Below are 23728 nucleotides of genomic sequence, written 5' to 3'. Positions count from 1 at the left end.
ATGAGCATTCTTCCCTTAAGGAGGAATATTCATTCAAAACTTACACAAGTAATCTTTCTCCGCTATCCCCCTACCGCAAAAAAACAAACAAACAAACAAACAAACAGCCTTTTACTAAGTTAACTGCAGCAGGGAAAAGGAAATAATCAGATCTTTCAGGGACTCACACTCGCTCTGAACTGACATTGATTGCAGACAGCACCCAAAAGTCACTGTGGTTCACCGGAGCATGGGAGATTAAGCGATCAGTGGAGCTTTACTTGATATTCATTTCACCCTGGGTCCACAGGGTTCCTGAACTCATCCGGAATATTCCCCAGTTTCAGAATGCATCAGTAGGAAAGACACACCATAATTCCCACATTACTCTCCTAACCTGAAGGATGAATACTATTGTGGGAAAAACTAAGAGAAAGACGCAAGAACAGACTCCACCTTAAAATAATAATAGCACTGTAGCACTGTCCTCCCATTGTTCTTCGATTTGCTTGAGGGGGCACCAGTAACATCTTCATTGTGAGACTTATTGTTACTGTTTTGGCATATTGAATATAATAATAATAATAATAATAATAATAATAATAATAACAGGCCAAAGAGAGAGCACAGTGGGTATGACGCTTGCCTTGCATGGAGCTGATCTGGGTTCAATACTCAGCAGCACAAGGGGTGATCTCTGAGCACAGAGCCCCGAGCACCACTGGATATGACCCCCAAAGAAGTGAAAAAGTATGAAACAAAAGTGAAAAACCCCATTTCTAGAAGTATTAAAAAGATTAATCGAAGGCCTGAAAGATGATCCCACCATTTCCATGCAGTCTATTCAGAAACAGAACTTCAGCAAACGACAGTAGGTTACTGTTAAGCTGAACCAGGTGGTAACTTCAAATGCAACTGTTGTACCAGATGTGTTTTCACTGTGTGAACAAATTAATATATCCCCTGGTACCTGGATTACAACTACTGATCTACCAAATGCCTTTTCCTCCATCAGTGTCATTAAAATGCACCATAAGCAGTGGGTCTCAGTTGTTTTCATCTACAAGGCCAACACTACACCTTCTCTGTCCTACCTCAGAGGCAGTCTTTGCTCCAATCCTGTGTCATACTTCAGTCCACATGGCTCTTTCTCTTCATAAAGTATTACTCTAGCCTATCATACTACTGCCATTACACTGATTGGTCCTAGTGAGCCTGAAGCAAAAACTCCTCTAAATTGACCAGTAAGATATTCTGTGTCTTGGAACGTGTGAAATAAATTTACTTATTTACTCAGTTACCTCAAAAGTTTCTGGTTTGTGGCTGGAGCAATAGCACAACAGGTAAGGCATTTGCCCTGCACACGGCCAACAGGGTTCGATTCCCAGCATCTCATACGGTCCCCTAAGCACCGCTAGGAGTAATTCCTGAGTGCAGAGCCAGGATTAACCCCTGTGCATCGCCAGGTGTGATCCAAAGAGTAAAAAAAAAAAAAAAAAATTTTAATAGTTGCTTGTTTTGATTGGTGCAAGAGTAAGAGAGAGGATTCTGCACCATATCCAGGCTGCTTGCTTCGTAATATTAGTTGTTGTTGTTAAGGTAATATGTTTTCAGTACTGTTAACATGTATAGTCTGGATGCAGTTACCACACCTTGCCACCACCAAATGCCTAGTTCTTTCTACCTCAGTACTCTACACCAATACACTTATACTACTAGTCCACTCGTCATTACTTCTTTTCCTCCACTGGGAATTTCTGTTTTGTAATCCAGGGTCAAGGGTTTGTCATTGTTTGAAACCTCAATGAAGATGTTACTGGTGCCCCATCAAGCAAATCGAAGAACAATGGGAGGACAGTGCTACAGTGCTATTATTATTTTAAGGTGGAGTCTGTTCTTGCATCTTTCTCTTAGTTTTTCCCACAATAGTATTCATCCTTCAGGTTAGGAGAGTAATGTGGGAATTATGGTGTTGTCTTTCCTACTGATGCATTCTGAAACTGGGGAATATTCCGGATGAGTTCATAGATGAGTTCATCTATTTTATTTTTCCATAGATGAGTGAGATCATCTGATATATAACTTTTGCCCTCTGGCTCATGTCACTTAATGTGATACATTCCAGATCCATGCAAGTTGCACTGATCTCAGGATTTCATCCTTTCTTAAAGCTGCATAGTATATCATCGCATACAGAAGCCACGCCTTCTTCATCCATTCACTTGTCATTAGACATGAGGGTGCTTCCACATCTGGACTACTGTACTATCAGCAGAGCATTGATCACAGGTGCGTACACAATTTTCGTAATTAATGTTTTTGTATTCTTGGGCAAAGGACAAGAAGTGGCATCGCTGAGTCATGTGGAAGCTGTCTTAGTTTGTAAATAAGTCTCATATTGTTTCTCATAAAGGGTGAACCAGGCAATGCTCTCACCAATAGTGAAGAGGGGTTCTCTCTCTTTTTTTTTTACTGAATCCCCGCCAACACTGTTTCCAGTTTTTCTGATTGACATTTCCCTCATAAAGAGTGATGATGAACACTTTATCACATGCCTACTCTCAATCCAAATGACCTCTTTGGGAAATGCCTGTCCATCACCTCTCCCCACTTTTTTGATGGTGTCATTGGTTTTTAGCTGCTGAGCTTTGTGAGTGGTTTACGTATCTTAAATATTGGTCCTCTTGTCTATTGCATTGTATGCAAATATTTCCTCCCAATAAATTGAGTCTTTTATTTTAGCACATGTTTCTCTGGCCAAGACATTTAACGTAGTCTCCATTTATTTATTTATATATTTATTTATTATCTCTGCCAATAAAATCAAATCATTGAAAATATCTCTGAGGTCCATACCCTCTACAGTTCAGCCTGTTTCCCTCAATGTCTTTTACGGATTCCAGTCTAATCTAGAGGTTATTAAAATACTCTGAATTAATTTTTGTGTATTGTGAGAGGTATAGACTCGGTCTCTTTTTTTGCATGTACATGTCAATTTCCTTAACACTATCTGTTGAACTTGCTTTCCTTGCTCCTCTTTCTATACTCTCAACTTGTCCCTGGGTTGATGAACCAGCACATCTAAAGACATCATTGGCAGAGAGAATACTGTTTGGAATCTTTGGCAGGCAGGTCCCTATCTGAGTCAGAATGTGGGACCTTATGAGTTTGTAGCAAAGGCCGAACATCAATGGCAAATAACTACACTCTTTTTGGGAAACAACTTTGTCCTGCTACTAAACCTTAGTATAAACTGGGGTTGAATCATGAGCTAGCAAGATTTTATGTGATCTGAGCAACCCATCATTAACTGAATGTCATAAAGGTGAGTCTATACAGCGGCATCCCATCACCAAATAGAAGTGAAATGTGGTGACTGGACCAAACAGGCTCCAAAGCTGTAAGCCATGAGGACATGAACTATGGTCTCCATCCCTGCTACCATGCCTTTAGTTTATCATTTTGCACCTGAAAATCTCATAAGGAGTTCTTACAATCAGTTCCTAGAGAAAGAGAAGGGTCTGGTATATAAATGGTTCTGGGTAATATTCAGGCATTACCCAAAACTGGAAAACTGCATCCTTAAAGCCGCTTTTTTTAGACAGTCTTGAAGAACAATGGTAGGCAGAAGTTAGGACAGCAGTCCTGACTGCTGAGTTTGCTTGGTATGAAATATGAAAGAAATACGGCCACATATGTGTGTGTTTAACTTTTTTATTTAGGCACCATGGTTTATAATGCTGTTAATAATAATATTTCAGGCATAGGATATTCCAGTTCTGAACTCACCACAGCCCATGCCTATCAGTGTCAACCCATCAATAGCCCAAGATTTACTACCACCACCCACCCTTTCTCCTTAACATTTTTTTTATTTAACTACTGTATCTTGGGACACATGTTTGCTACAGTGTTGGTTTTTACTGGGATTTTTTTTTGACCGTTATAATTTTATTTATTGAATCATCGTGAGAGCAGTTGCAAAGCTTTCGGGTCTAAGTCGGTTTTTACTGTTTTGATGTATACAGTTACCTCACCTCTGGACCACCAAAGTGCCCAAGTACCTAACCCATGTTCCTATATCACCAGTCTGCCTCTTCTTTTTCCCCCTGCCCCACACCCCTTCTTCTCTGGCATTTTCTCATTTTCCAATTCAGGGCCAAGGATTTGCCCACACTGCTGCCTTCTAATCCCTCGTCTTGCTACTACTTAAAACAATTTTATGTATTTTTTACCACAGGTAAGTGAGACCCTCTGGTACTTGCCCTTCTCCCTCTAGCGTATTTTATTTAACATGGCATCTGCTAGTTCCACCCACATTGCAGTAAAATGCATGATTCCATCATCCTTCTGGCTGCATTGTATTCCACTATGTGAAATACCACAACTTTATTACCTAGTAATTTGAAGTATAGCCAAACATACAGTTATAAAAGAATTCATGGTATTTGGTCAGTCGTTTGGCTGGAATGGTCAGGGACTTGGGAGGAACATGACTGGAAAATTCATAAGAAGGAAACTGGGAGGTGTGTAGACAGACATATGAGAGGGCAAAACACGCGACAACATTTGTGGCTCAAGAGAGTAGGTATCAAAGGACGACCGTAAGAGAGAAGAATTTTAATAATCAAGTAGATAAGGTGAGCTGTTCTACAGACATTTGTTAGACTATTTTTTCCAGAGACCCCTTGTTATTACCCAACTCTGACTGTTGGACTATGAACAAAATGGTCATGGTGAGAAGGATGAAGACTATGCAAGGGCTCAGCCAAAAGGACTTCATTCAACAACAGAGCCCAAGTGGCTCCTGACATTGCTGGCAGCAACATCTCAATAGAGCAGGCCACTACTCTGCAACCAATATGCTACCATTGCCCAGAATGTTCCGCCAGCCTCCTGTCGGCAGCTTGATTCCACTCAATCTCTTCCATCACAAAAGGCACAGCACTTGGTTCCTATCAGAACAGACACTTGCTGAGGATATAGATTTGCCTTTCCTACATGAAACTCTTCTGCAAAATATACTACCTGTGGAGTTACAGAACACTTTAATATTGCCATGGTGTGTAATATAAGTACAACATTTCACTATGAAACATTTCATAGCAAAAGAAATGTAGCAATGGGCCAGGGTCATGTTATTCACTGATCTGGCCCTGTTCTCAGCAGCCTGAAGCCACCCTCTGACACCACGGTGAATGCCCTTTTGTAGGCCCAAGTACAGTGAGCTTGCAGATCAAGTAGTAGCTTGTAGGACTGGGCTAGAATTTTTCAAATGTTCAGATGTACTATTACAATGGTGTCCAATGTATAGCATTGTTTCTCCCATAGATAGCATTCACAGGTCTAAAATCAAGAATAAAAGATGGCAGTCACACCACTTCACTACTATACCTAGTGAAAATAAAAAATATTTATTGGTATTTTTTCTTCTTTTTTTTTCTTTTTTTGTAGGAGTACTGCTATTTATTCAGCCACTGATTAGCTGATTGAGTTGGGCATGAACTCCACCTTACTTTTTTTTCTTTTTTCATTTTTTATAATTTTATTTATTGAATCACCGTGAGAGCAGTTACAAAGCTTTTGGGTCTACGTCTCAGTCATACAATGAAACACCCGTACCTTCACCAAAGCCCATTCTCCACCACCAAAACTCCCAGTATACCCCCATCCCACACCCTCCCCCTGCCTGTGGGGCAGATGATTTCTACATTACTCTCTCTCTCTACTTTGATCACATTCACTATTTCGACACCAGACCCACCATTATTTAAGATTTTACCCCAACACTCAGATCTGCTGAAAAGGCAACAATAGACAATTTGTGTTCTATTGCTGGTTATGAATAACATATGATGTCGGACCATGTGGTTTTGAAGTTCTGAAATTTTAACACTTAAATCTGGAGGGATTTCTGCCAAAAGCCACTGGGTTTAGAGATCTGCTCCTGAGTCTCTGGGATCATGGCCGATGAGCAGCTTGATGAGGAGCCAAAGAGGCCATTCGTGGATGATTACTTGGGGTCTCATTGGGGTGGGGAAGACAGGCCCAGCTCCACCTCCCCCCCCCCATCCCGTGAGACACAACAAGTTTCGTCACTGCGGGCCCAAGCCTGACTGTCCAATGGCCTCTGAAGGATGACAGCCACCAAGTCGCCAAGAGGGAGCAGGCGGAGGGACAGCACCCATTCCCCCCTGGGGTGGCCCGGTGACAGTAACCTACTGCGGGGTCCGGACACATTTCTGACAAAAGCCGCTGGGTTTCGAGATTTGTTTCTGAGTCTCTGGGATCAAGGCTGTTGAGCAGCTTGATGAGGAGCCAGAGAGGCCGTTTGTGGGTGATGACTTGGGGTCTCATTAGGGTGGGGAAGACAGGCCCGGCTCCACCTCCCCCCCCATCCCGTGAGACCCAACAAGTTTCGTCACTGCGGGCCCAAGCCTGACTGTCCAATGGCCTCTGGAGGATGACAGCCACCAAGTCGCCAAGAGGGAGCAGGCGGAGGGACAACACCCTTTCCTCCCTGGGGTGGCCCAGCGACAGTAACGTACTGTGGAGTCCGGATGCATTTCTGCCAAAAGCTGCTGGGTTTTGAGATTTTTTTCTGAGTCTCTGGGATCATGGCCGTTAGGCAGCTTGATCAGGAGCCAGAGAGGCCATTCATGGGTGATGACTTGGGGTCTCGTGGGGGTGGGGAGGACAAGCCTGGCTCCACCCTCATCCCGTGAGGCCCTATGTGTCTCGTCACTGGGGGCCCAAATGTGACTATCCAGTGGCCTCAGACGGATGGCGGCCACTGGGCCGCCAGGGGGAGTAGGCCAAGGCACGAAACCTATTCCCACCTGGGTTGGCCCAGCACCAGTAGCCTACTGCAGAGACCAGACGCATTTCTACCTAAAGCCACTGGGTTCTGAAATTCGTTTCTGAGTCTCTGGGATCATGTCCATTAAGCAGTTCAATCAGGAACCAAAGAGGCCTTGCCTCCAATTATATAGCTGAGCCGGAGGTGGTTTGTGGGTGTGTTTCCCACATACCTAACTTTTGGCCGTTTACTTTACTTTCTTGGTAAACTTTGCCCCAAGTTTTTGGGGTCTGGCCAAAGGCACAGTAGCAATTTGGGGGTATCTGGAAGTCTGAAGGCGCCATGAGGCTGCTGATGCACTCGCCTCACAGGTACAGATTGACCTGCTGGCGGCACCATACCCCCTTATTGGTATTTTTTCAAAGTAAACGATAGCACAGCAGTAGGGCGTTTGCCTTGCACGCAGCCAACACGGCTGACCCGAGTTCGATTCCTCCACCCCTGTCGGAGAGCCCGGCAAGCTACCGAGAGTATCTCACCCGCATGGCAGAGCCTGGCAAGCTCCCCGTGACGTATTCGATATGCCAGACACAGTAACAACAAAGTCTCATGACGGAGACGTTACTGGGCCCGCTCGAGCAAATCGATGAACAACGGGAGGGCCTTTGGTATTTTTTATTTTAAATGTTTATATATAAATAATATACATTTAAAGAATTTTTATTGGGCACTGTGGTGTTAAGTGTGGTGTGGTACCAATATACTCCTAAAACATATAAAAACTTCAATTCCTAGGAATCAATTTTATCTTAATAAAAAGAAATTTCACAAACAGTGGTTATTTGACCTAATGAAAAGTGTTAATAAGGATTAAGTATATTCAACTCAACACATTATATATTTTAAATATATACAATGCTACACGTTAATTATAAATCAAAGCTTGAGGAAGGTAAAAATGTTCATTATCATTTGGACATTTGACAATATCCACTATTCTTTTTTCTTTTTTTGCCTTTTTTGGGTCACACCTGGCAATGAACAGGGGTTACTCCTGCCTCTGCACTCAGGAATTACTCCTGGCGGTGCTCGGGGGGCCGTATGGGATGACAAGGATCAAACCTGGGTGGACTGCGTGCAAGGCAAACGCCCTATCTACTGTACTATCGCTCCAGCCCCATCCACCATTCTTTTTTGTTTGTTTTGTTGTGAGCTACACCTGGTGGTATTCAGGAGGTACCCTCTGCCCAGTCCCTGCATAGTGCTCAAGGAACAAGGCATTGCTGTGATCAACACATGGATTTCAGTCCTTCGAGTTATCTCCCTGGCCCCATCTTCCACTGTTCAACATAGGTTTAGTAAGCACCAAAAAAAGCAGTAAAAAAAATAAAAAGAATACAGATTGGAAAAGAGAAATAAAACTTGTCATTGCAATCACATGAGGTGTCACAGAATACTCCAAAGAATGTATTAAAAACCCTTAAAAACAAGCAATTTCAGCAGTGATAAGATATAAATTCAATACACAAAATGCAATTACATCTCAATAAACTCAGTAAACAACCACAACTGAAATGTAAAACATAATATCATTTAAAACACAATACTTAATAAAACTTAAGTATAAACCTGATAACAACTAAGACTTGAGTATAAATTTTATAAAATGCTGAGGAAGCAAATCAAAGATCTAAATGAATGAGATATACCATATTCAATGACCAAAATATTTAATAAGGTTGTCAATTGTCACCATAGTTATCTGTATGCTTAAACACTGGCCTAAACACTGTCTAAAGTACTAAAAGCTTAAATATAGATTAAACTAAACAAATATACATAGCTACATAAATTTTAAAAGGGTTAAGATAAAAGCAAGCTTCTCTCAAAAAACAAAATTCATTTAGATGGTGGCTTCAAAATAAAAATATAAAATGTTTAGAGGACTGCAAAAGCCAATAGCAAATACTAACTAAAATTAAATTTGAAATAGCTGTATTAATACCAAAAACAGTCCACTTTAGAAAACAATGACTAACTCAGAGGAAAAGAGAGAAAAGTTATAATGACAAGGAAGATTAAAAAATCCTAATGTTTCTGTACCAAATAAATTTTTCATTCATTTTTTTTAACTTTTATTAGTGAGTCACCATGAAGTGCAGTTACAGACTTAAAAACTTTCATGCCTGTGCTTCAGTCAGACAATGATCGATTTCCCATCCCTCCACCAGTCCATTTTCCACCACCAACCGTCCCAGCATCCCTCTCACTACCCCATCCTGTCCCCTCCACTCTACCCTGCCTCTGTGGCAGGGCATTCCCTTTTGCTCTCTCTCTCTCTCTTTTTGGGTGTCGTGGTTTGTAATAGAGGTATTAAGTGGCCATCATGTTTGGTCTATAGTCTACTTTCAGCCCAGACATAAAAAGATTGCACTTATTTGTGAAATATAAAGTAAAAGAATGGGAGACTAACACCCAGGAATAGTAGAGATAAGTACCAGAAGGATCACTCCACAACTTAGAAGCTGGCCTCACATGCTGGGGAAAAAGGTAGCTCAGAGAAGGGACCACCAAGTAAAGGGTGCTAGGAGGACCCACTCGGGATGGGAGATGCAGGCTGAAAAATATTTTTAAAAGTAGAAACAAAAACTGATAGAACTGCATAGAAATCCAAAATTATGGCTGAAGACTTTGATACTTTTCACAATAATTGAAAGACTAAATGCAAAGACAATAGTGATATAAATGACCTGAAAAGCTATCAACCCAACTAACAGTTACACAACATTCTACTGAACAGCAATTGTACATTAAGGCACATATGACCTTCACCAACATACTTTATTCTGAGCCTACAAATAAGACTTGGCAAATTTAAAAGGGCTGAAATTACAAAAGTAAACACAAAAGAATTTATGTAGAAGTAAATAAGAGAGTAGGTTCAAAAACTTTGTAAGAACCATTAGACAAACTAAAATCTTGCACTGTAAACTTGCAAGTAATATGGTAAATATTTTCAGAAATTTAAGGACTGTTCCCTATAAGGCAGTTTACATGGTCATCTCCAAAAGATCTAATTAGTGCCTGGCACATAAAATGTTTTCTTTTAGTGGGAACTCATCATAACTGTACTCTTTACCAATGTGTTATCACCATTAATATTAAAAAGTTAATTTAAACTATTTTTTTCAGAATGCACTTTATACCTATTCATCTTGTTTCATCTGCCAGAGTATCTCAATATTTTTCCAACCACTCACCCATTTTAGTAATATAAAGCACATTTGTAAGGCACAATTCAGTAATTAAAATTAAGTCATCTTCAAGTATGCATATCTTGCAATGTATACCTAACACCCGTTATTGAAGAGGTGTAAGGAATAATCATTAGTTTACTATTTATTGTATCATAATACAGTTTTGAAAAAATAGAACTGCATTCTCATTTTAGAAATAGCTTATTCTGGTTTTTCTATTTGTTCTAAAACTCATTAGACACTACATTTGTCATTTTATGGTCTAAAATATTTCCTCACTGTCACTGTCACTGTCCTCCCGTTGTTCATCGATTTGCTCAAGCAGGCCCAGTAATGTCTCCATTGTGACACTTGTTACTATGTTTGGCTTATCAAGTACATCACGGGGAGCTTGCCAGGCTTTGCCAGGTGGGCGAGATACTCTCAGTAGCTTACCGAGCTCTCCGAGAGGGGTGGAGGAATCGAACTCGGGTCGGCCATGTTGACCGCTTGCAAGGCAAACGCCCTACCCACTGTGCCATCGCTCCAGACCAAAATATTTCCTATATGAATCAATCAGTCATTAATCATTGTAAGTTCATGTGTACTAAGCGTTCTTATTCCTTCATAGTGATGAAAAAAGATCCGAATGTTCAATAACTTATTCATGGTAAATGAGAGAGACTGTGTTCAAATCCAGAGTGTTCTATCTTTAAACCCTATCCATGTTTTTTGTTAACATCACAGCACTACTTTTAAATTAAAAAAATAAAAATCTGAACTCCTATATAGATTAGCACTGTCCTCCCATTGTTCATTGAATTTGCTCGGCACCAGTAATATCTCCATTGTGAAACTTTGTTGTTACTGTTTTTGGCATATCAAATACATCACGAATAGCTTGCCAGGCTTTGCCCTGCGAGAGGGATACTCTATATAGATTATCAGAGTGTAAATATCAAACAAAAAATTAGTAGGTCATTTTCATGTTATCAAGTAAGTTTGAAGATACAGACTCCATCTAGGACAGCCAGGAAATCTATTTATCTGGAAACTCACACATATGCCTTATCCTGTCTCCTAAACTAGCCATTCTTCTGAGTATGTTGGGCATCCCTACTAACAGCAAACGGTCATGCAGTAAAGTCTTCACAGGCCTGCCTACAGCTGCCTCTAATTCCTCTCTTCTTATTCTCTGCTGAGCTTCTGCAATCAGGTTTTCATTTCCATCAATTCATTGAGATTGCTCTTTCATCAATAAGTTCCACACGGTCAGATACAAAAGTAAAATCCCCAGTCCTTGTCTAACCTGATTCATTATCAGCATATGACTTAAATTAATCATTCTCATTTTTTTCATTTGATGTTCAGTATTTCTCTCTTGCTCCTGGTACTCAGACTATTTTACTAGAAATTCCACTTTAGTCATTTCACCCCTTCTTCCTCACCTTCCTGACTATATGGTTAATATACCCCAGAGCTCAGGCTACAGACCTCCCTCACAAGTAGCCACACACACGTCTCAGGTGATCCAATATAGTCTCTCTATGGTAATGATTCCTAAAATACTTTTCTAGAATTTTTAATTGGGAGGAGGTGGGCACACCAGGTGATAAACAGAAGCCACTCCCAGCTCAGTGCTCAGAGACTGCTCTGGAAATGTTTCGGCAATGTTGAGGGGACCATGGGATCAAACCTGGACTTTGCACATAAATAACATGTGTCTAATACATAGTTATTGCTCTAGAGTCCAAAGATGCTCACCTTTAACCCAAATTCCTTTCATTTAATCTGAACAAAATACATCTCTTATAAAATTACTACAACCTGTTTTTTTATTTTTAGTTTTCTTAATAAAATTGGTGGCTGGTCCTGGAGGTCTTCAGCTGCCGGAGCCCTGGCCGGGGCGGGGAGGAAAGCTCAACCCGCTCCCCTCCAAGGGGCTCCGGCGAGGACAGCCAGGCACGGGGGCAGGAGACTGCACTGTTCTCTTCCGGGAGCTGGTTTTTATAGTCTCTGAGTCTTGGCCGTTGATGGGATTATACGGCGCCAGGGGGCCAGTTGGTGGGTGTGACCCCCGCCTACTGGAATTTGGAGGATCTGGGTGGAGGATGATCTCATGCTGAGACCACTCTCCGCACACATGAAGGTACTGGCAGAGGGACAAAGCCACGCGGGTTTCGGGGTCGAGATCTCCAAGCCTACTCGGATTGGGGTCGAGCATCCTCCACCCAGATCCTCCAAATTCCAGTAGGCGGGGGTCACACCCACCAACTGGCCCCCTGGTGCCGTGTAATCCCATCAATGGCCAAGACTCCGAGACTATAAAAACCAGCTCCCGGAAGAGAACAGTGCAGTCTCCTGCCCCCGCGCCTGGCTGTCCTCGCCGGAGCCCCTTGGAGGGGAGCATGTTGAGCTTTCCTCCCCACCCCAACCAGGGCTCTGGCAGCCGAAGACCTCCAGGACCAGCCACCACCATGCTGAGACCACTCACCGCACACCTGAAGGTACCAGCAGAGCGACAAAGCCATGCGGGTTCCGGGGCCAAGATCTCCAAGCCTACTCGGATTGGGGCCGAGCATCCTCCACCCAGATCCTCCAAATTCCAGTAGGTGGGGGTCACACCCACCAACTGGCCCCCTGGTGCCGTGTAATCCCATCAGCAGCCAAGACTCCGAGACTATAAAAACCAGCTCCCGGAACCGCGTGGCCGCAAATGCGGCCATGCAACATCTTATTATGACACCTTATTATCTCATTCCTACTTTGGACAAACTGGCAGGCTACCGAATGTAGCCTGCCCACACGGCAGAGTCTGGCAAACTCCCCGTGGCGTACCCAATATGCCAAATACCAGTAACAATGATGGGTCTCATTCTCCTAAAGAGCCTTGAATATAATCTCAGGGCTAGGATGAAGGAGACGTTACTGGGGCCTGCTCGAGGCAATCGACGAATAACAGGAAGATTTGTGATTTGTGATTTGTGAATAAAATTAAGTGAACCTATATAGAGACATTTAAGTCAAAACCTTTAAAATTATGTTAGTTTCTTCTCTAATGCCTCATGTCTAATCCCAAACCAGGTCATCCCTCCTCTCAAAACGTATCCAGCATCACCCATTCTGTATACTCCTCTCTGTTACCACCTCAATCCAAGACATCAACATCTCTCATTTAGAAAACATCGTTGTGGGAAATGTTCACTGGTGAAGGGAAGGGAGGATGGAACATTCTAAGAGGGAAACCTAATCATGAACAACCTGTAACTGTGTATCTCACTGTGATTCAATCAAAAAATTAAAAAGCAAATAAAAAAAGGCCTGGAAACCCTGAAGAAAACAATGTTCTTAGTCTTTTTCCTTTTTAAAAAGTTTTATTTTTATAATTTATTACATTTAATATTCAAACATCAACCCCACCACCACTGTACCTTCCCACCACCACATTTCGAATGTTTCCACCCCAAATCCCAAATTGTGCCCCTCAAAGCTTAATACATCAGACGTATAGAGTAAGAGATCTCGCTTCAGAAATACTAAAATTTAGAATACAATTATACAGCAGATTCATTCATGGGTCCTCTTTAAAAACAACATTTTTTTTTCCTCTTTGGGCCACACGTGGTGGTGCCCAGGGATTACTTCTTGTTCTGCACTCAGGAATTACTCCTGGCGGTGCTCAGGAGTAGGGTGCTGGTGTTTGAACCCAGACAGGCCACATGCAAGGCAAATGCTACCAGCTGTACAACTGCTGCAGCCCCATCTTCCATTTTTATAGGTAAGGGATGATAATTCCACCCCCTTGAGAGATCACTCCCTCTGAAAGAAGGAAAAAGGTGAGGCCCACTGAGATAAGAATGTAGTGGCTTTATCTTACATACATATGCATTAGGCTTTCACAAAGATGAAAGATGTGAGTAGGAGATGTTTTAGCAGTCTTTATTATCCAGTCTGACATAACACAGGAGGGAAGCAGGGATTCAAGACGCAATCTTATCCAAAACCGCACAGGTAGAGAGCACATCTCCTGCAAAGCAACTTGGAAACCTGATAGATGCTACACTATAAAACAAGAAAAGGGAGTCCTGTAATCTGGCACCCAAGAGTAATCCAATACAACATTTTTCCAGAACTGGAGAGTATAGGGGGTTAAAATGCATGAGTTCAGGTGGCCAACCCCAGTTCAATCTATGGCACTGCATACAGTTCCTGAGCACCACCAGTAATAAGCCCTGAGCACAGCCGTGTATAGCCCATCAAACCCTCGCCATCTCTCTCAAAAGGACATTTTCACTATCAAAGAAAGTCACCATGAGATCTTCACAGGTTACTTTCCTATATAATCTCACCATGAGCAAATCAATAGACAGATTGAAATACGAGAACGAAGCTTAAGCTCAATAAAGGATATCACTTTTCAGAGTAAAATAATTTTTAGATAGCAGATTTATTTTATCTTAGACTCTTACCAGATGTCTGAAAGTCTGAGGCAGATTCCTTCTGAGGTATTAACACGGAGGGACTCATAAAATAGGCCTTGTCCCAATGCTACACAAATAGAATCCAAGACTAAGCAGACTTATCCTAACCTAGGATGACATTCTAATCAACAAAAATTTGGTAAGGGCACAGTCCTGAGTCAAGAAACCTATAAAGTTAGTTTTGCCATTAAATGTAGGACCCTGAATAAGAAAAGCATTATGAATTCGTACAGCTATAAATTGCATGATTCTGTGATTTATTTACTGTGTATATACTATTTCTCAGTCACTGAGTTGGAGTGAGTCATATGAATAATTTTTAAAAGTTTAGACACTGATACTTTAGAATTGAAATAAACAGAAGACAACCTAAATATTCCTACATCTTCATTAGTCACAAAGAAGATAGCCTGAAAAAGCAAATTAAGTATGTACCTTTCAGTGCTGTAGTCTTTTCTTTTTCATCTGGACCTCCCTGCTGGATTTGTGCCATGCTTTTCCAAATTGGCAACAAAATTAAAGAGTTCAAGGAAATAGACATCAATCTTCAGAAGACAGTCTAGAATGAATGAAAGCAATAAATTAAGCTCTACTCAATCCTACCTACTCCATGAGAACTTCCTAGATCCTCCCTTTTGGAATTAATCTCTCTACCCTGATTTCCCACTGTACTTTGTTGATACTCCTATCACAGTACTTATCATAGCCTGCCTTGCATTATTGTTATTTATGTATTTGTCTGAGTCAGCTAACAGATTACAAGACCCAGGACAGAGGTATCAAGGTTTTGTCATCTTTATTTATGTCATTCACATCAACAAATACAATATCTAATACATAAAGATACCTAATGTTGCTAAATTTAATTTTACAAAATGTACATTATTTAGGCTTTATTCTCCATTACCACATGTTTAAAAATATCTCCAAGTGGTTTTAAAAACTTGATTTTTAAAAAGAGAATTAACTGTCATTCATAAGGGTCGAATGTCTTTTTTCTGGACAAGCAATCAGAAGGAAAAAAATATGCAAATATATAAAAGGCTTTACGCTACCACTAGTATAATTTAAAATACAACAACTTCACGAAAGAAATAAGACATAAAATAAAACTATGCTCAATTTAGTGTTTATAAACCATACTCTATAAATGGCACTCATGAAGACAATTATAAAATAATTTATTAAAATATAATTTTCCCCTCAGGTCAAAGAGAGGTATTAAAAATATAGACGATTCTTCCCAGGGTATCCACAAACGGGGAAAAAAACACTCCCAAAGCTTGAGAAAAAAATATGTGTGTGCAAACACGTACACACACACACACACACACACACATACACACACACAGAGGAATAAACTAATTAAGAAAATCCATAACTATTAATAAAATTATATATAAATATTACATTCATGACAACAGTAAGACTGACCATTCCTCTTATTGAGGAAACTAATCAATTTGCTGCCCACAAAGAAACGCTTCTTTCCATTCAAAAGTACACTTGAAATATCCCTAAAAATCAAAGCATTTCATAGTAAAGAAAAATGTGCATAAAATACTTTTTAAATATACAGGAAATGAATATTTTTTATTACGAACATTCCAAATGGCCATAAACTAATGCTGCCCTTATCTCTAACAATGGTGGAGAGGTATCAGGGACCTTGACAAAATTAAACCTCACTGCATCATTTTCTACATCTATAGAATGGGAAAAACATAATCATGCTTTCCTCATAACATTACAGTGAGTAGAACACAGTATAGTGTCTGATGTGTTATTAGCTGCTCAATATACACTGTCTTCTATGTTTAACTGTAAATATAGCCTGGTTTCACTATTTTTATAACTGTGTGGCCACCAACAAGTCATTTATCATCCATCATTACTCATTTATCAAATGCAGCTCGGATAACGGTGGTTGAGAATTAAGAAGTACAGAAGGTATGAATAGCTGATTGTTGGTGTTACTAGGAGTATAACTGCTCTGCATATAGTGTGAGATTTCAGCATAAGACTGACTAGAGGAGCCTGCAAGGTAGGACAGTGGTAAGGTCCTGGCCTTGCACACTGCTGACCCTGATTCAAGACCCAGCACCCTATGGTTTCCTAAACACCACCACCAGCAGTGATTTACGAACACAGAGGCAGGAGTGGCCCCTGAGCACTGTCAGGTGTGGCCCCAAAGTAAAATAAAAGAATGATGAGAATATGTGAGTACTTTTGATTGGGAAGTCATTTTCATATACAATGAAAGCGGTTGTAACTTTTCTTCTATGAGCAGGTAACTTAAAATCCTCTAAATTGTACTTGTATTTGCCTCATCGAGTCTCTAGTACTTAAGGAAGGATATGCTAGTCTATATGGCAAGCGAAGTGCAGGACACTTGGGATTAAATGTTGAGCAGCAGATACGGTCATTGTTCATGTAAGGACTCACTCCTGCTATCAAAGCAAACTGCTACACAGTCACAAATAAATATATGTGATCCAACTGAACATTATAATGCTGGTATACAATGCAGTCTTCAATGGCCAGAGCAATAATACAGCAGATAGGGCGATTGCCTTCCTCGTGGTTGACCTGAGTTTGATCCTTAGACTTATACGGCCCCCCAAGCACTGCCAGGAGTAATTTCCAAGTGCAAACCCCGGAGTAAACCCTGAGCATCACTGGGTATGATTCCCAAACAACAATAACAACAAAATGCAGTCTTCATAAAGGCTATCTATTTACAATCAAGAGTGAGTCTAATCTGTCCCATGTTCATGCACATTTCACCAGCAACTCCTTACTATACGTCACATTGACAAAAAAAAAAGAGAAATGTTCATGAGATTACATGCAGTGTTTGCAAACCACTCCACAACTCAATGAACTACCAACTTGCATTTTTTAATCTAGCCCTCTTGCATTTTTAATCTAGCCCTCTGCTTCTTCAAAATGTCTTCAAAAGTATAAATTGTCTAATTATTTTTCACTGGTCTCAAACTATGATTTCTAAAAATAGAGCAATTCATATGATCATTTTACTGTGACCTTAATAAAGATAAAATTACACACATTTTTGATGGTGGACCCTAGTTTTCATTACTGGCATGCATACACGCACACACACACACACACACACACACACACACACACACATACGCACAACTAGGATCTAACATAGTCTACAGTCCAGATGACAGTAAACGATAGTGTATTACATAGTTGAAAAAAGACTGAAAGTAGAGCTTAAAAGTGCTCACCATATACACATAATTACTTTCATGATATAAAGACATCAAATAATCATTGTTCACCTTAAATTTATACACTCTCATATGTCAATTATATCTCGATAAAACTCAGAGAGAAAAAAAATACACTCTGAGTAATCTACATCTATACGGTTTAAAAACTCATCCCCAAGGCAGGCATTGTGTCTACGCCTAGCACTCTGACATGACTGGAATTCAACACATATGAATGAATGAATAGAAGACAGACGACATATGAATCATGTTTTAAAGAATCATTTTCAAGATTTCCAAGATTAAATAACAATTAATAATCATTTTCATTTGATATGAGACAATCTAAAAATACATGCAGCAATTTACTAAAGGGATAATATGTAAGTGATGATGATATATATGAGACAACTAATTACTATCTGTGACTCTAAGCCTTACAGTAGCAGATGCAAAGCCAGTAAGCATAAAGCAAAAGCAATTTGTCTGTTTCTCTCTTATTCACTGAGTTAGATTTTTACCCTCTCAAGTTATTTTCCATGACTGTGGCACAGCTGGTGAAGGTAAATCAGGAACATTATAAATTCCCAATTTAGTTTCTCCTAATAAAAATTCAGAGTTATAACCTGCATGACCACAGATAAACACCACTGAAAATACAGCCAGCAAGCCATTTGGTACATTTGATATATATTAATATGTGCACTCGACATAGTTTATTTAGCATTATCTGATGGAGGTGAGGTTATAGGGAATAAAGTGGTAGAAGGTTTTACCGATGTGAACTGGGACACGGTTGACATGCTGTATACTTCATGATAACCACTGCTGTTTAAATATGGTTTCCAAGAAATGGTTACAGTATAAACTAGATTCAAAACATCTCAGTTTGCGATTTCATTCTGTGAACTACACAAAGCAATTATCATATCTTCTTCCCTTTTATGATTCTAACAGAGAATCCACTATGTATAAATAAGGCTATAAATAACTTGTCGTGTGCAATCTTTATACAGTCAGTAGTACAAAATATGAAATAGTAGTTGAACTGTTTGCTTAAAATATGCTATGAACACTTATAATTGTACAGAAAATACAGGAAAACCTTAGCTTTTATGTTTGTTTTTAGACAGGTATCAAATAGAACTTTATATCTATGATTCTGCATCACATGGCTTTTCTCTATTTCACTGTCCAAATGCAAGGACAACAATACAAAGAGTATTAGATGTAGAATTGTATTTAATTCTCTGGTACCCTTAAAACTAATCTGATCCCACAGAATCTATGTTCATTAAGCCAACACACGAAAAGACACCTCAAAATTGCCAACCAGAAATTAAACGTACAGTAAGAAAATTGGCACCAGATTTTCTAGAGATCCACCAAATTAGTTAGACCCTGCTAACCGGTAACCATTGCTTATGTGTTCAGCTTATAGTTTTGAAGCACCAGACAAAAAATTAAAAGAAGAATGAGGAAGTTGAAGTCCCGGGTTAACTTTTTAAATTACTATAAGTTAACAGTGGTTTATTTTTATAACAGTTATTTGTTTTATTCAACAAAAAACACACACAATTCATGTTTTACAAAGTCAGCAAGGAATTCTTTTAAGCAGCAAAATTCTCCTATCCCAATCATAAAGCTTTGAACTTCCAGGTCTCTACAAAACATTTTCCCTCCCAATAGACCACTATCATTAAGCCACACTATCAATTACAGAAAATAAACTCTGGCCCTGAATGGTCAGCACAGGACATTTTGTACACTGCAGTAAGCCTTTTCTGGGTTAGGCCTATGCCTAAATAGAGTATGCTAAAAGTCTCTCATTAATCATTATCCACAGGGACATAAAAAGGAAGAGACTCTTCCTCTGAGCAAGAGACTCAAAAACTTTACTTCTCAGAATCAGGAGATAGTACAGTACAACAGCTAGGGTGCTATGTGACCCAAACTCAATCCCTGGCACCAGAAAGTGCCCCAAGCATTCCCAAGTGTGATTCTGGAGCACCCAGGTGATCCTCGCCATCACAGAGAGTGAACTGCACATGCTCAAGTTCCAACATTGAACTGCCAGCCCAGCTGGTCAGGAATCCCTGGGAGGGGCCCCAGAGATCACCGCACACCAGCTGGGAGTGTTCCTTTCCTGTCACCCTATAAGGCGCACACCTCACCCCAACCCCTGTCCTTTTGAAACAAATTTTATTGCTAGAGTTCACTAACTACATTATAGTAAGTTCAGAGAGGAACCCTTCTCTTGAATATAAACTCAGGAAAGAGCATTAAACAGCATTTGTCATCAGCCAAATTAATAAAAACAATCCGAGAGATACCACAGGGGTTAGGGCGCTTGCCTTGCACTGAGTCCCCTGGCCTGAACCTGGTACTGCATACCAGGATACAATAGGGTTAGCTCCAGAGCACTGCCAACAGTGATCTCTGAGCACCGCTGTGTGATCCAGCCTCCAACCCCACAGAAAGAAAATCAAAATAACCTAGTGTCTGCAGAAAGAGTACTTGATAAAATACTTTAAAAGAGAAAAGCCACAACAAACTAGTAATAGAAAGAAATATCCTTAACAAGACAGACTGGTTCAAAAACAAGGTTCAAAGAGTCAAATTAGTCTTCAAGGTAATATATTAATAATAATATATCAAATTCAGGTGGCTGAAAGGAATGTTTACTATTACCACTATACTATACTCATTTATATTGTCAAAGTTTTCTGAAGATGCTAATGAATATGGGAAGATATGGAAAAATAAAATGTACAGGGATTTAAAATACTAAAATAAAGTCATCAAAATTAGCATATAAAACAACAGTGGCAAACTATTAAGAAACAATTTTATAGCCAAGATCAGTACCAGGAGGATTACTCCATGGCTTAGAGGCCAGCCAGGCATTCTAGGGGAAAGGGCAGCTCAGATAGGGAGGGAGCACCAAATAAAGGGTGTTTGGAGGATCCTTCCAGGATGGGAGATGCATGCTGAAAGTAGACTCTAGACCAAACATGATTGCCACTCAATGCCTCTCTTGCAAACCACAGGACCCAAAAGGAGAGAGAGAGAACAAAAGGGAATGCCCTGCCACAAAGGCATGGTGGGATGGGGGGAATGGGGGTGGGAGGGATACTGGGATCCATGGTGGTGGAAAATGGGCACTGGTAGAGGGATGGATATTTGATCATTGTATAATCGAAACCCAAACACAAAAATTTGTAAATCTACAACTGTACCTCATGGTGTTTCACTAATAAAAATTAATTTAAAAAAAAAGAAACAATTTTATAGAATGAAAAACAAAAGAAGAATCCAGTTGTTAGGAGTAAAAAGAAAATTTCACAAGATTATTTGCTATAAAAATTACGCAAAGTTTATTTATAAATATCAGGAACAAACTTAAAGTTTAGTAAAGGCATTATCAAAATATAAAATTAAAATCAGTTGTAAAAATAAATCTAACAAGAGCTATGTGAATCCTATATATAGAAAAGAACATTATTAATCCCATTAATTAAATGAGATAAAGTAAAACTGAAATACACGGATATGTAGAAAGAAGAGTCACTTCAACACTGTAAAAATATCAACCGTCCTTTAATTAATTCAAAGATTAAATTATAGTTCATTCAAATCCAGTAATGCTTCCAACACAATTTAGAAAACGTAACTTCAAAAATCTACGGATAATAGCTGAAACTCTCCAAAAAATAAAAATAGGCTAAGAAAATATCATCCCAGGTACAACAGTAGTTAAGACAGCATATTATTAGTATTGAAACAAATGCATTTAACCAATAGAATGGCACTCCAAAATAGATCCGCATAACACTCATGTGATACAGAAAACAGTGCCATAGCACTGGGAAAAGGAAAGACTAGCCAGAATGAAAATAAATTTTTAAAAAATGAAATTAATTTGCCTCATGCCATTCACCAATGCTGAATAGAGTAAGGGCGAAATAGAGCACAATTTTAGAGATTTAAGAGAAAAGTATAGGATACCATTTTGATGTTGCAGCAAGGAATATGGTCATGGTGAAATACTAATTGAGCTGGCTAGAAGGAATTAGAAAGTCTGACAGGACCAAAGCTAAAAAGAATATAGTGGAGATTTTTATTCATAGTCAACATATTGATCACTATACTCTTCGGAAAAAATTACATGAAATTTCAAGTAAAATGTCCTCATCATATTCAATCCAGCAATCTCCTGTCATGATCTTTTCATTGGCCCTATTTATCAGAAGACATGAAAAATTTCCCCAAATATTCTCATCATCAAAAGAAACATTTCATTTATTATCTCTGGTTGCATAATAAACCTCCAAATGTAGTGTCCCTCCCACAAGCAAAGACCACTTACAATCTCCTACGGTTTCTATGGATCAGAAACTTGGGATCAAGTCCAACAGGAAGTTCTGGCTCAGGTTCATAAGGTTTCAATTAAGATATATTGGCAAGGTCTACAGTCCTCTACTGGGTTTAGAAATGGCTTGCTCAGACATATGAATAATTGGTTCTGGTTGTTGCTAGAATCCTAGGTATCCTCCCACACAAGCTTCTTCACAAGTCTGCTTGATTATCACCATAATACAGCTGCTTTCTTTCTCCACAGGGATGGCTCTAGGAGAGCGAAGGGAAAGCACCAAAAATCTCACCATTGCTTCCTTGATATGGCAACTGGCAGAGACAGCAACCTTCTCCAATGTAGAAAACATTCACACAAAGGTATCACTATCAAGAAGCAAAGAGTAACAGGAGCATTCTTAATCTGGCCAACTCGGAAGAAAAAATCCGTTTTCCAATTAATACTGTGTATAGTTTTTATCTCACTAACAGTCTAGGAGACTGCAAGATTAGGTGATAATGGCACTGTACAGACACAACTGTATAACTAAAGAATAGCCTTCACAGCCTAGGCTGTCACACTTAGGGAACCTGCTAGACTACCATCATAGACGTAGCTAAGATCTGATGAACTGCATCATCTGACCAAAGCAGTAAGTGACGTTCGACTGTATTAACAGAGATAACAACAAAGTGGAAATGAATAACCATAACTATACTGGAAAGCACAGGTAAACTTTCCACTTTGTATAAAGCTTAAAATAAAACTAAAATAACATTTATTGGTATCATAATTTAGCTGATAAATCTGTAAAAATAAAAACAAACTATACCAAATGATAAAGGATGTGGTGAGGTTGGTGGTAAGAGCATAGCTCTTCCCAAATTGAAAAGGTTTTAAATGGCCAGAGAAACTTGGGGAAAAATTAAAAAGCACACCTTATAAGAAAAAATAGTTGCATACTAAACGTCAGATAAAGGCTACTATCCAAAATAAATAAAGCACTAAAAGAGCTCAGCAACCACAACAACAACAAAACCAAAAAATAACCCTGTCAAAAAATGGGAAGAGGATATGAAGAGACACTTTTCTGGAGAAAACAAGGGATGACCAGCAGACATATGAAAATGTGTTCAGTATCACTTATTATCAGAGAAATGCAAGTCAGTCACATCTCACACCGGGGAGAATGACACACATCACACACTGGAAACAGTATTGGAGGGGTGGGGGGATATGGTCAAAAAGGAACCCTCATTCACTGTTGATGGGAATGCCATCTGGCTCACCCTCTCCAGAAATCAGTGTGGCAATTCTTTAAAAAAATAATACTAGAATTTCCAAATGACCAGCGATTCCACTGTTGGCATCTACCTCCAAAACACACACACACACACACACACACACACACACAGTAATTCATATGCACACCTATGTTCATTGAAGCACTAAATACTATAGCCAGGGAACAGCAACAACCCCAAAAGTCCAATGACAGGCAATCATTTATTGCTACTTATTGTCATTTATGAATAAAGACTGTAACTACAGAGAGGAATCTTACAGTTTGCTGCAACGCTGATTGAACCGAAGGGTATTAGGTTAAGTCAAGTAAGTCAAAGGAAGAAAGATGATCA

At 39.7% G+C, this 23728-nt stretch overlaps 1 protein-coding gene across 6 annotated transcripts in view; it reads right to left on the bottom strand.

Moving 5' to 3' along the window:
- The window catches only part of ARB2A (ARB2 cotranscriptional regulator A), a 474471-nt gene that overhangs the window by 429468 nt on the left and 21275 nt on the right, over positions 1–23728 (bottom strand). For 4 of the 6 annotated variants that reach the window (XM_056112435.1, XM_056112436.1, XM_056112438.1 and 1 more), the window contains exon 2: positions 14931–15054. The exons of the other annotated variants lie outside the window; for them this stretch is intronic. In XM_056112435.1, the coding sequence (XP_055968410.1) occupies positions 14931–15036 (106 nt within the window). In that variant the 5' untranslated portion in view covers positions 15037–15054. The remainder of the gene's footprint in view (positions 1–14930; positions 15055–23728) is intronic. 6 annotated transcript variants of the gene reach the window in all.

The sequence above is a fragment of the Sorex fumeus genome, unplaced genomic scaffold (assembly GCF_029834395.1).
Source record: "Sorex fumeus unplaced genomic scaffold, SorFum_2.1 ptg000018l, whole genome shotgun sequence".
Lineage (NCBI taxonomy): Eukaryota > Metazoa > Chordata > Mammalia > Eulipotyphla > Soricidae > Sorex > Sorex fumeus.
The sequence above is the reverse complement of the archived record's forward strand: the minus strand, read 5'-3'. Positions and strand labels throughout refer to the sequence as shown.